The sequence below is a fragment of the Montipora foliosa genome, chromosome 5, assembly GCF_036669935.1.
Source record: "Montipora foliosa isolate CH-2021 chromosome 5, ASM3666993v2, whole genome shotgun sequence".
NCBI classification, from domain to species: domain Eukaryota; kingdom Metazoa; phylum Cnidaria; class Anthozoa; order Scleractinia; family Acroporidae; genus Montipora; species Montipora foliosa.
Window position 1 is genome coordinate 20,693,878 of NC_090873.1, and position 16,353 is coordinate 20,710,230.

The following is a 16,353-nucleotide window of genomic DNA, read 5'->3' on the forward strand; positions in this document are numbered from 1 at the left end:
ACACAGGTCAAAGAAACTAATAAACTTGGAAACATTGATTGAATACTTTGTGTACTGCAACTGACACAACATCAGTAGTAAGTTGTTTGCTAGAAATTATAAAACAGGCAATGGTCTTTGAAAAGTTATTACATTTTGAGCACAAAATTAATCTTTATAACTCTGAGGGGCCAGTAGACTGTGTACTTGTTCGGTAAAACACTTTGGGTCAAGGAATGCCAATCTAAAGTATTCTGTTACCGATGGGACCGACCCTCTTTTATGCAGGATAAGCACCATGGATTCTGGAGTCCATACATGTACAATGGATTCCAGATTCCAAATCCTCACATTTGCAGGATTCCAGAATCCCAATTCCTTCACTTTTGCTGACTCGAAACAAACAACTTAGTGGAAGGACAGTTTTTGAGAAAACCTAAGTGTTGTTAACCCTTTAAGACCCAAAGGGGCACCCATTGATGAGTAAAATAGTCTGGCGTTAGAGAGAGTGGCCACTAGGAGTTAAGGGGCTAAAAGATGACTTGACTGCTAAAATAGCTAGAGTTTGACAAACATGTATTGTTAATGAATAATTTGCTATGCAGGTGTTCCCTTGCTGGCAATTACTGGAACAGCAACAACAAAAATGAGATCCAGCATACGACAACAACTTGCAATGGGAACAGATGCAGTGACAATAAATATCAGCCCTAACAGAGCCAACATACGTTTTGCAGCAATCAAAACAGCAAAGGATGACCAGCTGAGTTACCTTGGTTGGATGGTGGACTTGATTAGGGAGCAAAACCTCAGCACTCCGAAGACTATTATTTTTTGTGGTACTATGCATGATGTTGCTAAAGTTTTTGGTTTCCTGTTAGCAGAGCTGAGAAATGCTGCATATGTACCTGGAAAGCCATCTATTCCTGAGAACAGGCTAATTGGAATTTTTCATTCACTAACCTGGCCAAAATACAAGGTAAGAGTGTCAAAGTCATTCAGAGAAAATGAGGGACATGTTCGTGTTGTAGTTGCCACGTCTGCTTTGAGCATGGGAGTGAACTTCCCAGATGTGCAATATGTTATTCACATGGGTCCAGCAAGAACTGTTGTTGACCACATACAAGAAGCTGGACGTGCCGGAAGAAATGGAACCAATGCACACAATATTATATACTTTCATGGAAACCAGCTGTCGCATTGTCTACAGTCTATCAAGGAATTTGCAAGATGTGAGACTTGCCTTAGAAGGGCCCTGTTTCAGGATTTTGAGGAAGTTCCCTGTACTCTTCCCTTGCATGATTGCTGTAGCAACTGTGACAATAAATGTATGTGTAATGGGAGTGCATGTGGTAGGGCTTCTTTTCCATTTGACAACCCAAAGGGAAAAGAAACTGTGCCAAGAGTGGCATGTGAGCGGGTTGTGTCTGATGATGACAGAAAGGTGCTGCACGAGGCCTTGCGTGAAGTCAGGAACAGCTTGGACAGCAGCACCTCGTTTTTGTTCAGTTCTTCATCTGTGCATGGCTTCACAAGTGCACTTGTGGATGATTTGGTTGCTCTTGCACCATCAGTATTTTCCCTGTCAGATTTGCTGAAAAGGTTCCCATTATTCAACATTGGCCATGCAAAATTAGTGCTACAAACATTTCATGAAATATTTGAGGATATTGAGGGCTTTGATGAAATGATGGCAACCATTGAGCCTGAGGAAATTAACATTTTATTGCCAGAGGATGATGAAGAATCCGTTTCATCAGGATCGGACACTGACCCTGACAGGATCAATGAGGAAGAATTAGAAAACCTGTAAGCAGCTAGTACTGATTGGTCATTTGCTTAATAAGTCTGACAGTTAAACATCAAACAGAGACAAAGTTATCAACTATTGTATAGAACATGGTTTCAATTTAGAGATGTTTGTATGGATTTCACTTTTTCCAGGTTTGACCCTAATTAGATGCACACCTAATTTTGACATCTAACACTAAGTGTCCCTTTAAGTCAACCCGTTTGCTACCTATTTTCAAGACTAAGGAAAGCATAAAGCTCAGCATTATTTTCAGCTTTGGGTAAATGCAGTAGTTAATCTTTACCTAAAGAGCAGCATTTGGGGGACACTTTGTGACGTAAAGTGGCTGTATTCCAAGTCAGAAGTGAGGTTGAAGTTGCCGACAAGAGCAAAGGAACACTTCGTGATGCTTATTGAAATCCGCGTCCATCAAATTAGGGTCAAATCTGGACATATTTCGTGGATTTAGAATCATATCTCACAATTTGGTCAGGTGATCAATCTCAACGTTGTCTTTTATGTGGTGATGTCAATTTATCGATACATTGGCATTTGAAACTTGCCCCTGTTGTGAAAGTCTGAGTAATAACCATTCTGTGGAGGTCCCACTGCTGATTTAAACAGTTGGAAAGTACTGTTTTGTATTAACAGCGAAGACCAGAATGCGAGTCTGAGAATACAAGTTTTCCAATTCCCTAGCTGAGGCTGGCATTGTTATCATACAGTGGTTCTAACCTTTTTTAACCTGGAATTTGCAGTATACAAACAATTTATACACAACAGTTTTTGAAGGAGAAATGCTGGGCCAGTAGGCCACTTAGAGTTTTCCTGCACATTACTTGATTCTTTTTTTAGGACAAACCATGGCAATCCCCTATGGAGTACCCCTAAAAATAGTTTAGAAGTAAAATAAAATAAGAAAAAACATTTTTCATAGTCAAATGCCCTTTAATGTACATACCCTGAATGAGTTCAAGCTTTCCACAAGTGCAGGTCTCGTAGCGACCGCCGCCAGAATAGTAAACTTGCTTTCTTAGACATCAGACGTGGAAGACGTGAGGTAGGTTTTTTGATGATTGAAATAATTTTTTTGCTTTGCATTGCCTTTCCTTGAAAGTTCAACTTCACAAACTACACGTAACCAGTACTAGTTTTAGGGAGTACTCCATGTGAAAACTGAAAACTATGTATACATTTTTCCCCAAATCTTGAGGTGGTCTTTTATCCAGTGGAAAAATTTACGGTAATCAAGTTTTTCAGTCAAGTTGGAACTGAAAGATTCAAAGCCTTTGTATCCATCCCTGTGTTGGCACCTCAAGAAGACACTCTCTTTGATCAAGTCAGCAGTGATCTGTCTCACAGTTTCCCCAGGCTCCTTTCCTCCTCTTACTGTACCAGTTCTTGCATGGCTCTTACTGTCTTTGTCAACTGTTTGCATGATGATTATCATGTAGTTAAGAGAGGCTACCACCCTTTGAGCATTTGCCTCATTTAGGTTAGATCCCAGGCCCTTTAAAAATGCCTTGACAAAGTTGTTGTCAAGGTCTAGAGGAATATTCCTGGCTTTCCTCCCAGTGGCATTGCAAAACCTATTCCACTTGAGCCTAAAGGCTTGTGATTCGGTTAATAATGAGTGCACTTTCACTAGAAGTAGTAATGAGGTATATGCATATTTCACACAACCATGACTTTTGTATATTATGAGCATAATTTTGTACAGCAAAATTACTCTTTCTCCATCACCTTCTCTTATTGCATCATTAAAACTAGCTATCACTAGGCCATGGCAAAGTTTTGCCTTGTGGTAGTTGAAAATATGATCTTTTGGTTCTTCAGAACTTGTGTTCGCCCCTTGGTATTGATCATTATGAATCTCAATGTTGGGGTGCTTTTTCTTTTCATGACTGAAAACGAAATGAAAAAAAAAAGAAATAGCCTTACAAAATAAAATGGAACAACACAGTTATATAGTTTGAGAAATGTCAACACATAGCTCAGTCTAAAGCTAAGTTTGGGATGTAATGGTCGGCAGTACAACGATGAACCATGCTGGGCAGGTCCAAAACACAGGTCATTGTTTAATACCTATGCAGAAACAACACTAACCATTTACACATGCTAACATTAGGACCGAAGACTTTTGTTAGGCCTAATTAGGCCAAACAATAGCTTTAATGGTTGTTTACAATGACCTGAGACCTGTGTTTTGTACTTGCCATACCATGTTCATGATAGGGCTATAAATAGCCCAGAAATGTAAGCAATATTATTAAAGATGTTAATTTCAATTTCGACTTACACTTAAGTGAGGAAATATTAAAAGAAATGCTTGAAAAATTTCTCACTGAATTAAGGGTTGGGCTTAGTGCTTTGATTGTTATGACCAAAAACACCCCTTCTGGTTCTTTCCTTTTGTAGTAAAATAGTATTACATAGAGGATCAGTGTTGCAAACGTGAGAGGCAAAAGCAACATTTCACAAACGAGAGTAGCAAGTGAGTTGAACTGAACATAGTCTTAAATACAACGAAAATAAAATTAATTATTTATATCTTCACTGTGCGAGAAAGATTGACGTCATCAATATCTTAGAAGATATGAAAAATACAATACTCAGTACCCAGATGTGGTATCTTAAGAGTTCCACAGGTAGTTTTGTATTTCAAGTGCTACTATGATGAAATTCGCATCTTTCCTATCTAAGCCATTTAAAGACATAAACATGTAGTCTGTACGAGAAGGAGAATGCTGTTTACCATTTTGATAATTCAAATATCTCTTATCCAAGTTTTCAAAATATGCAAATTAGGTGATGACATCATAGGCTCAACCAAATCATGATCAAATATGATGGAGAAAGATATCCCAGCCAATTTGTATCAGAAATGCTTGATGCTTTGCAGTAAGATTCTAGAAGATGTGCTCCACAATATTTTGTTACCATGACAACATACTGGGTTCCAGACCTCCCTGATATCAATGCTGGCCACCTTTGGCATTCTATTTTGATATTTGCCAATGATGCCTCATCTGCATGATCCTGCAAGCATATAAATAGTTTAGGTCGAGTTTGTTGCCTTGCTAAATGTTTCTCTAGCTTACAATCACCAAAAATATTGAATCAGTTTGGAGGGAAATGGAAAAGAATGAGTTGCCATGAGAACCAATTTCTTTACAGCCGAAGGTGTGTTGCCTGTATAACTATTAGCCTACCAAGTTTCAATAGTCTCTGCTGCAAATTGACCGAGATAGCTTTATTTATATACTTGATTTTATATTGGGTTGAGTGGATGACATCATCACCAATCTCATTTGCATATTTTACACATTTTTCAAACTTAAATATCTCCGGAACCAATGCAGATATTTCCAAACGGTAAACAGCGTTTTTACTCTTTCTTGCAATTCTATTTGATAAACCTAAAAATTCAAGGTACAAAAATTTCATCATAGTAGCACTTTCAGTAAAATACTGGTAATAAATCCATGTAAGTTTAACCCACTAGTTTCGTGTTGCCTTTGTCTGGTAAACAAGGCCACATGAAGCTCTACACTTGTAATATCCTTCACTGTCCATTTCATCAGATGGTCCAGTATCTGGAACAGAAAGTTCTGGATGTTTAGCAATCTCGTGCCTAGTCAAGAAAGGAATATAATGTAATGGAATGTAATAATTACACCACATCAATATCATTACCACTTATGATCCACATGTTTATATCCTTGGTTGATTTTCCATAACAGACTGTGCTCTGGGGAATTATTTCATTCAAGCATTACCATTTCCTCATGACAAGAAAGAAAAGAATAAAGAAATTCTATCCCTGAGACTGTCACTTGAACTTATCTGGAAAGTTTGCACGGAGTGCTATTAATTAAAAGTATAGCAAATTCACGCCAACAACAACCTCCCTTATGGATTGTTTTGACTCATGGACTGGTTTTTAATATAAAGCTCTAAGAAAATTATGCTAACCTCACGCTTTCAGAGTGAAATTGGTATGTCTTGTTACATTCTGCTGCTCTACATGGATATCCACCTGCTGCATTTTGCTCCAGTTTTTCCACTTGCTGTACAATATAGGACACTTCAGACGACCCAAACACAAAATGGTCGAGGTAACTTGACAAAGTTTCTTGAAACCAACTTTTCTTTTGCTCTTGAGACTGACAGTCATTTGGCAAAGGCAGCATTTTTGGGTCATCTGTTTAGGTAAGGAATTGACACTTGTATAAATAATCCAGTTACTCTTTAATAACACAGTGTTCACATACTATTAACAAAGTGTTATTAATGTACCTTCCATGGTTTCCATGCCGGCATAGGTCATGAAGGAAGCTGTAACATGTGCTTGAAACTCCCTATCATGGAAATCCTTGTACGCATTGTAGTCAGCCATAGGTCCCACCTTGGCATTGGTCTTTCCACATCTATTCATGGATGCACATGTACTACCAACATCTCCTGATGACTCTTTCTTGAAAAACAACTTGAAATCCAGCTATATAGAATGAAGGCATGATGTTACAACACAATCTTCTTTGCAATGTTATTCTTAAGTGAACAACAACAAAAAAATTATGAGTGCTTGGAAAATAGACCTATTAATGAGAAATATGGCCTGGCACTGATCAACTGTTAACTTGCACCTTGCCACTATTCGAAGTATAACACACCTTCACTTAAGCAGGCTTTTTAAAGGGAAAATGCTCAAATACCCCCATACCCAACTGAAATCACACGTACAACCACCTAATGCCGGGTCCATTTCCTGCTAACAGTGGCAATGTTGCAAGATGCATATTATGTGGTTGTCTACTTGGGTTATCACTTTCTGCTAAATTACTTCATTATAATAATTTCATGGTAGACACATAAAATTGAAGATTTTTTTTAATTGGCTGTGCATCTGACAGTAACTTCTTTTGATTTACATAAACTATGCTGAAGATTTTCTTCATTAAAATGTCTTGTACTAACAGAAATAACATTGGTGAACACAAACACTGAATAGTTTAAAATAATTGCAGCACTGCTGCATGACATCCACAAACTCTTAGCTTGCCCTCAGTTCATAAATATAATGATACAATGCTTTTGCTCATAATAACTTACATCATACAGTTTCAGTTTTGCATGCCAATCTGTATGAACGGGATTCAGCCCCTCTAAGCGATCTACAATGCAGGTCAAAAGTGTTAGGACACTTAGCGAGATACTACTGAAATAATCTCCCCCCACCCCCTCCCCCCCAAGCAATGTTGAGATTTGACACTACAACACAGATTTCAACAAAAATACTGTTTATCTGCATCTTCCAACATTGTTTGGGGGGAGGGGGGTGGTACGCTCCAATTGTGACCCCAAAAAGCCAACTTTACTTGGAATACATGATTATTGGACAGGTGTCCCAACTACTTTTGACCTGCATTGTCTGAAAGTGAGTATTTGAAAGAGATCAGGTTTGTGGCCTATTGGTCGATGAAAAGCGGGGCTTCTTATGAGAACTCTTGTTTGGTAAGCAAGAAGAACATATTTGTGAACAATATACAAGGAATTTCAATTGCCGCACTTTTCGTATTGTCATATTAGAGTATGGATAAGGGAAAGGCGCAACAGGTGTATATCAGGAAAAAGATAGACAAATGAATACCATGCAGATCAGTGAGTCGGGGTAAAAAATAACAACTTGCATGTTCACACTGTTGTAACGCTTAAGAAACGATGAGCTTTATTTCACTTTCAAAGAGTTCAAAACGTGGTGTTTTGTTTATTAAATCGGATATGCCATCCGCTGCCCACAAGGTCTGTTGTTTACATAGAAATCGTGTTATACTGTGAGCGCGCGGCTCTGAAAGCTCTTTAGAGTGTTGTCCTCAATGAGAAAATGGAGGCTTCAGAAAGCCAGAGAGTTGTTTACATTATAACGTACAGTCGCGCAGACACTGAAAAGTTCCGTAGAGAGACGTTTGGCGAAGCGATAATAGAGGCATGGAATAGCTTTAACATTGAAATCTCTCACTGGGTGGTAAGCATGGAGGGTCATGCCACTACCGATGCCGATGGCGATCTCAACAAGTACCATTTTCACATGGCGGTAAAACTGAAGAAGAGAGGTAGATGGCTACAAGTAAAGAGATACTTGAGCCGAAAATTCCACATCGAAGTTCATTTCAGTGACCGCCACAATACATATTACAGCGCCTACAAGTATGTCACGAAATCAGACCTCGAAGCGGTTCATTCTGTGGGTCATCCAGACTTAACTACTTGTCCTCGAACGGAAAATGCAATCGCTTCTAACAAAAGAATACGCAAACTAGGCGGGGTATCGAAGCAAAGAAAGATCAAAGATCCACGGCTAAGTGTTTTTGACGTTTGTAAACCAATTCAACAGAAGTCAATATCCACAAGGCTGGAGCTTGTATGTTTGGCGATGGTTCAAGAACGAGAAGGAAAACGCTGTCTGGCCGAGTTTATAGCAAACCGCGGGAATAAAGCGGTGGATGAAGCATTATCATTAGCGAAAGAATTTTCTCACGCTGAAGAGCAGTGTCTTCGCCTGAAGAAATCGCGAATACAGCTCTTACAAGAATCTAAAGATGCGCCATGCGTGGACGGTTGCGAAGGAAGGTGGTTTGTGGCGGCAAATGAGGTTCTCGACAACCAAGGAATAATCCCCTCGGTTTTCTGCAATGCGATTTATACAGCCCTGTCTAAAGGTCGAGGAAAATTCCGGAATATTTATTTGTATGGAACTGCCAATTCTGGAAAGACTTTTATGTTATCGCCATTGAAAATAATTTATAACACGTTCTGTAATCCAGCAACGGGCTCCTTCGCATGGGTTGGCGCGGAACAAGCAGAAGTCATTCTTTTGAATGACTTTCGGTGGAATCCAACAATAATCGCGTGGGCTGATCTTCTCCAGGCGCTAGAGGGCGATACAATCCATTTACCCGCACCAAAGAACTTTTGTTTAAGAGATATTGAACTAACGCGCGACACGCCTTTTTTTGCTACATCGGATGCCCCGATTGTTTTCATTAGAGCCGGTGCAATAGATCAGACAAACACAAAGATGATGGACATTAGATGGTCTTTTTTCCGGTTCTGGAAGCCCATTTCACAGAGTGAACAGCGAGAAATCGCGCCCTGTGGACATTGTTTTGCACGATTCATTCTAGAGAATTCTAGCAATGTTTACATTGCTGACTGACGGCGACATGATGCTCGCGACAATACTCAGTAACGTTTGCATTCATTTCGCATCAATGAAGAACAGTGTTTAAAAATAAACTATGGCCGGCTACTCTTGTTGAGTATATAAAAACAATTGTTGTATAATGCGCTCCAAAGGAACGTGTCTGAATAGAGTTTACAACATTACTCAGTAAATTGAATGTTTTATATAAAGAGCTAATTAATAGCTTTCTTTTCTTGTGCTTTTACTGAGTACTGAGTTGAAAATGCGCAATAACTCATATAATGAAAGAAATAGTTTCTTCAAACTAAAGAAAACATACATACTTTCTAAATTTGTGTTCATTTAATGTCAAATACGTTTTCAATTTGCATAAATCTCCACTATTTAAAGTGAGTATTGTAGTGAGTAATGTTCAGTTCTTTACGTCAACAAAATGCAAATGTCACGCATGTGATAAACTTCTCGTTGTCACGAGTTTTACAAAGTGACAATTACAATTTACACAAGCATTTTCCTCAGATAGCATGAAAATGAAGTTACACTTTACACGCTTTAGAAATTCACAGAATATACTGAAGTGTAAATAATAAAGCATGTTCAGTTTTCACAGTTCCGCATTGCGTGATTAATATTTGGTTCTACCGCCTTTAGAGGCAAGGATAGCTTCTATCCTTTTGTTCAAATTGGCAATTGTGTTATCTATAGTTTCAGTACAAATACAATCAAAAGCTCTTAAAACTCTAGCTTGAAATTCCTCAAACGACTCCCTTGTGATATTTGTAGATATTGCTTCGGATTCTAAATATCTCTTTACAAGATGAAATATGTTCTCGATAGGATTTAGGTCCGGTGAACGCGGAGGGATTTCATGAAATTCAGCCTCTATCTCTTCTAACGCATCCCTAGCTAACCTGCTTGTTTGCGACGGGTCGTTATCCATAACAAATAAACGTCTTCCATCTGTTTTGGGACCAGCTTGCGCAAACGTAATGTTGAAATGTTCCCTTATGAAGTTTCGAAAAAAATCACCGGTCATTTTTTCGTATGGCACTTTTAGAATAACTCCTTTCCCGTATGCTATCGCCACCACAACATGCAATCTTCTCCCTCCGGCCAACTCTTTCGAACCCTTCGCGGTTACCTCAAGGCCTTCGTCTTTCCTACGCCATACCGTTGATCTGTTCGAGGCTGCACCGCTCTGTGGATTATACTTATGCACGAAAGATACACCATCCAAATAAAACGAAACTTCGTTAGTCCAGAATTCAGAATTTCTTGCCACCTCCCGCTTCATTTTACGAGCAAATTTCACGCGCAACTTTTTATCGTTTTCAAGCAGAATCCCCTTTCTCCTAGCTAAAAAGTATGAGTACCCGAGCTCATTTAAATATCGAGAATATGTTCTTCTACTCGCTCTATCAAAATTAAGGCCACTCTCCTCCACTAACCCCTTGACTGTCACGTAGACATTCCTTTTCCGTAATTGTTTCATTGTACGGAGCAGTAATCTCAGATCCCGTTGCCTTAGTTGTCTTGGTCTCCCGGTTCTCGTGGAAGTTGAAGACTCTTTAACAGTTCTGGGAAGTTCTCCACTGCATATTCTCTGTACACTCGATTTTGAAATTCCACAATCTTGTGCGATTTGTCGATACGAATAGTGACTGTATTTGTTTAAATACCACGCTAATGCTCTCTTCGATGCTAGTATTTGTTTTGTGAAAACCATATTCCACTTCTTTTCACGCTAAAACATTGACAGAACTAACACTCCAAACGTTTTCCAATAAACAGCGCAGTTTTAAGTCATTTCGAATGCATATACATAACGTCACACTAGTCAAAATTTCACTAGAACGCCGTCCGCGCGCATTCGTACACTCGTTTGGTCACGCCAAACATCGTTTATTACCGTCGCAAATTCCGTATTATAGTTATGCCAGAAACTTGGTATCCCTTGACCACGTTAACAGCACTTTTTCCCAACTAGTCGTTTTCAGACAATGCAGGTCAAAAGTGTTGGGACACTTAGCAAGATACTACTGAAATAATCTCCCCCCACCCCCTCCCCCCCAAGCAATGTTGAGATTTGACACTACAACACAGATTTCAACAAAAATACTGTTTATCTGCATCTTCCAACATTGTTTGGGGGGGAGGGGGGTGGTACGCTCCAATTGTGACCCCAAAAAGCCAACTTTACTTGGAATACATGATTATTGGACAGGTGTCCCAACTACTTTTGACCTGCATTGTAGCTTGTTGTCACCGTCTTTGAAAGTCCACTGCACATTTCGTCCTCTTTCCTCTGTTAGAGCATCACCATCAAAACAAATTTGTTCCACATGAGCCTCACTCCCACTTTCAAGTTCAACAGTTGGCACATACTTCTCCTGATTGTGCATCATGAGTTGTGTCATCTCCCCTGATATGTTGGAGTTCAGGGGGGTCAACCCAAGACAACACTGCAGTTTGAATACAGGAGAGCAAAAATGTAAATGTCCATGCTGTGTATTTTCCATAGTCAGCCATTACTGTGAGACTGTATTCATTGAATTCACTGTGGATGCAAGATCACCAAACTTATCACAGTTTGGGATGAGGAAATTTTGAACATGCATGACTACCTATCATTCCACCTACATGTACTGTGCCTTTCATAAACAAGCAGACTCTGATGTTCAAATTTCAATCGATGGTTTTTGGTTTTTCCTTCCATCAATCAAATTCTGCTGCAATAGTTGACAGGCCATCAACCCATTCAATAGTAAAATTGTCTGGCGCCAGACAATTTGAGTAAAATCCACTAAGTCTCACTCCCAGGAGTCAATGGGTCAAAGAGTTTTTGAGTGGATGTAGGGTTGTTAAAAAGGAAACCGACAATATGGATCGAAATCCACCAATCACAAGACACTACATGTTTGGAGGAAGCCAAAAAAACCCCTGATGTCTCAAATTTGAACTTCAGAGACTGCATATTTATGAAAGGTACGGTAATTTGCAGCACATACCCTTTCAGACTGTTCTTTCATCTCTTTGGTGAACATATGAGGGATGTGGTTCACAACCATGTCCTCAAATTGCTTGAATGGTGACAAATATGTTGTAACAATCCGGCTGACCAACACAATGCAGTCCCTCTTGAAGGAGTTATATGTAGTTTTTCCTGGAAGGAGTAGTTGGATGGGTAGTTCATTAGGTGGTATTTGAGGACAATCATTGAGGGAAGGACCACAGGTAACCCTATCCTTGATTGCGTATTGATGGGTCCAGTGCACAGATTGATTAGTCTTTGTCTTGGTTTGTATTCTGGACTTGATAGACAGGTCAAAATTGTCCGCAACAATTCTACAAATGAGAAAATCATCATTACAACCACTGCTTTTATTTACAGATCTTATTTTCAGTATAGTGTCCAAAAATAGTAAGATATTGAGGCAGTGTGGTTCAGTGGTTAGGGCATTGGGTTTGCATGCGGTTGCCAGGTTCAATTCCTGTTCTAAGCTTTGCTTGGATTTGTTTCCAGTTGTCCTGGATTCAAGTCTACCATGCTTTGTCATGATAGCCAACTGTTTTCCTCCTGCCAGTTGGGGTTGTTAATCATGTTTCTGTTAAGTTTGAATTATAGTTTCTTTCAGATGGTTAAAAGTGGAGTGCCTTTGAACTAGCTTGATATCTAAGTGCACTTCCACTATAAACAAATCATTAGCATTTACTTTTACTATCACAGTAAATAAAAGCAATAATAACAATTTTATTGAAATTGAGCTCATAGATGATAAGTGTGAAGGAATCTACAGCAAACATGAAAGCTATCCTATAGGTCAACTGTAAATTAAGTAAAGTAAAACACTTGCAACCTAGCTGAATTTTTTCTCTTTGGATTATGAAATTTTGATATACTTTACTAAATCACAAAGGTAAACTCTTACTGTAATAACTTGGTCCCCACCACCAAATTACCAAATTATTATTATTCTTTCATCTCATGTTTTCATTAAAATACTTACCTATATCTTGGAATGGACTTTAACTTTTCTGAAGCTGACTTGATTGCATCATCCAATACAGCAGGAGTGGGAAGTGGCGTCTCAATCTCTTTTACACACTTTTCAAGGGATGACATGGAGAAGTGGGTGTAACCCTCTAAGGCAGATTGTCCAAGGTTGTAGACATCAATATCCATGTCCCTTTCATCACGGGATTCTGCTGGTGATGGCACCTGCTTGTCTTTGACCTCTCTGAGAAGAAGTTCACAATTCTTGGCTTCTTGGATGTCACTTTTCCAGGATAATATTAGAGAATCATGTTCTCTTGACATTTCCTTCTGTTTTCCAATGGTTGCATCATGTGACATGCAGATCCCAAGATGATTAAGGCGTGTAAAGTCTTGACTCTTGGCTCCACTATGCAAAAGAATTACAGAAATTCTGTAGGCTAATGCAGACATTCTTGAATTTCTAAATTTGGCCAAAGCTGCAGAGCAAAGAGCCAGAACATTTACAGCCTTATCAGATTTGGTTTTGGACCTGTGACACCCCGCTGCTGCACGAATCGCTGAATCAAACATAGTACACATAACTGAGATTTCGTGGCACACTAATTTGTTGGAAAATGCTGCCAATTCTGCGGGTGATGTGTGCTTTAGCAGAGAATTATCTGCACGACAATACTCTTTCAGTTCATTCGAGACAGAAGACCTGAACGCATCTAGAATAAAAGGCTGCAACTCCTTGAATTTAAACATGAGATGCACTCCTGCTCGGAACTTCCCCATCGCCAAGTTTTTCACTATACCCGTAACGCTGCTGGGTACTTTTTTATGGCGTTGTCCAGACGGATAATCAAGGGTGACATCCACTGTAAGAACTTTCGGTCTGCTTTGCTGCGTTTCCACTGGGTCGTCCGCTAAAACATCTAGAGGAAAAGTAGTGGCGGAGTGACAACAACTAACGTCGGGTGTAAACTCGCTTCCGCATATTGTCGTGCTGACAAGGGCTGCATCTGTTTCATCAAATAAAAGCGGGCGCTTCGCCGGTCGCTGCCTCTCTGATGGAGTTTGACCCTCTGTAGATGTGCGAACATTACATGGTTGCTGTTTTGATGCTGGGGATGTGTAGGGCCGACTCTTTTTCAAATTTTGTGCAGGTGAAACAACGTTAACTCTCTTGAAACGATACTGCCCGTCACTTTCTTCTGAAATTTCACTTTCACTGGCAAGAGCGCTCTTGATAAACTTGCACAACAGGCACGCATTTCGAATTTTTAATGCACACTTTGCACAAACACGCTTAGATTTCTTTTCGTCAGATTCTATTGCTACACCAACATGTGTCTTTAGCAGATCAGCTAGGGGAATTTTTGGCACTCCAGATCGCTGTGGAATCTTGAACAAATTTTCCGTGGAAATGTACCTGCTTTTCTTTCCTTTGAAGTTGCCAAGTAAAATCTTGAAGTTCACGCAACACAACCTACAAGTATCAGAAATAACCGACCTTTCCGCTGGAGGATTGGCTGCTTTTGTCGGTGTAGCTGCCGTTGCCATTGAAAGAACCCACTATTTCGAGTTCGTTTATCGGATAATGTACTGCGTTTTTAGCGCCATTCGCAGTTCTTTTACGCGGGGTTTCCCTCCTGTGATGTTTATTTCAAGGAGGCGGAGACTTTAAATTAATTGAGCCACGCCCCTCTGAACACCAGTCGCAGTAAAGATCGGACAGTCTCCCTATTTTTCCCGCCGAAACCCCTCCACTCCCCCCACCCACTCGATAGTTATATCGCTCTCCCCAGTTCGCGCTCGCTTTTAAAAACAAAGATGGCGAACCGACGATCAAACGGAAAAATAGGGGACTGTGAACAGTCTAAAATGTACTATACCAAACGTCTTCCTAGCGTTTGTTTTACTGACATCTCAGTACAGCATTGTTGATTAGGTAGTTTCAGAACTTCAGTGTAGTTGCTGTGGAATTGATTGCACCTGAATTCATCAGTCATACATTCTAATATTCCATGCAAAAGTTTGGCTCTTCGTCTCTTTGATTGCGAGCGTTCACTGTGTATTCCTTTGTTTATGATTTCTAAAGAACTAAGTGTCACATTTAAGTTACAATGATTATGTTTACAGAGAAATGAACACTTATAATAAAACTTGATGTAGAGAGCATAGTTTGACATTTGTTGTAACCACGTTCCCTTTTAGGGTGTGCTATGAGGCATTCTTCCTGGCAGCTGGCAATTTTATCGTTTGCTAAAGAGTATTAGATACTAGTACTCTGAAAGGCGAAAATGTGAACTTGTAAAATGAACTCGCCATTGCCATCTGCCATACCGATCATAATACTTTTAAAAGACTGTAATTCTATTATGATGATGCTGTTGATAATAACCATACATGGAATAACGTCTGTGTATGTGAGCAACTCAGTCCATATGTTTGGCAGGTCAGTTATAACAGGTTTCCACTGGTTTTTTTTTTAGTCACTAGATACTAATTTTGGTGTTGTTGTTGTTATTCAGGGAAATCCTCTATAATGTCCTTGGAGTAGTTTTATGAAAAAATGGAAAGGCTAAATGTAAGTAATACTGTCTTCATTAAAAAGTGCTTGAAAAAGCTACCTGTTCCATTCATTTTCCTGTTTTAGACCCAGACGTTTGTTCAAGAGATCCATAATGCAGAGTCAGGCCTGCTGGTAAGAGAAATTGCCTTCAAAAGGACTTTGTTAGTCTGAACTGTACAGGCTGTGTGATGCTCCACACTGGAATGAAATAAGCTATATGTAATCAATAATCCTGGTGATTGATTTGACAAGGTTGCCAAGCAAATACAATTTTCCTTTACTTTTACTTTTACCAAGGGAAAAATAAACCCCTTTCTTTCTGAGGTGGTTTTGAAATTGAAATATTCACTAGATACTTTAAAGTAATTAAGGTTTTGCAAACATCTCCTTGATTGTATTCACTACGGATTAGCAAGGACTTAGTACAGTTTTCCTTGCACGCTGTTGCTGGTGATATCTGTTCACTTGTCTACAGCTTCTGTTGCCTATTTCCTGTTTTATCCTTTGCGACCCGTTGACTCAAAAAGGGCACAAAAATTAACAGTAAATTACAAATGATAAGTGGACAATAAGCAAACTCATACATACTAATAAAACACGCAGATTTTGCAGGCAGTTTGTGGTTCACTTATCTCTGAGCTGCAGTGTACATACATGTATTTAGGCTGACTTTGACATTTATTAAACCGGGATGAGACCCGGCCATGCGGGCCTGTTGTGCAAGTGTGACTTACCCTTGAAACAAGGTGTATGACTGTCATTTACATACCGTCTGCAAAGGACAAGATACAAGCAGGGCTAAAGCATTTAAATTTTATTTT

The 16,353-nt window shown here is 39.4% G+C and overlaps 1 protein-coding gene across 1 annotated transcript in view; it reads left to right on the plus strand.

Annotated features, from left to right (window-relative positions):
• Positions 1-1,792, plus strand: part of LOC138002374 (probable ATP-dependent DNA helicase RecS) — a 4,048-nt gene extending 2,256 nt beyond the window's left edge. The window contains exon 3 of the mRNA XM_068848428.1: positions 585-1,792. Within this exon, the coding sequence (XP_068704529.1) occupies positions 585-1,792 (1,208 nt within the window). The remainder of the gene's footprint in view (positions 1-584) is intronic.
• The last annotated feature ends 14,561 nt before the right edge of the window (positions 1,793-16,353 follow it).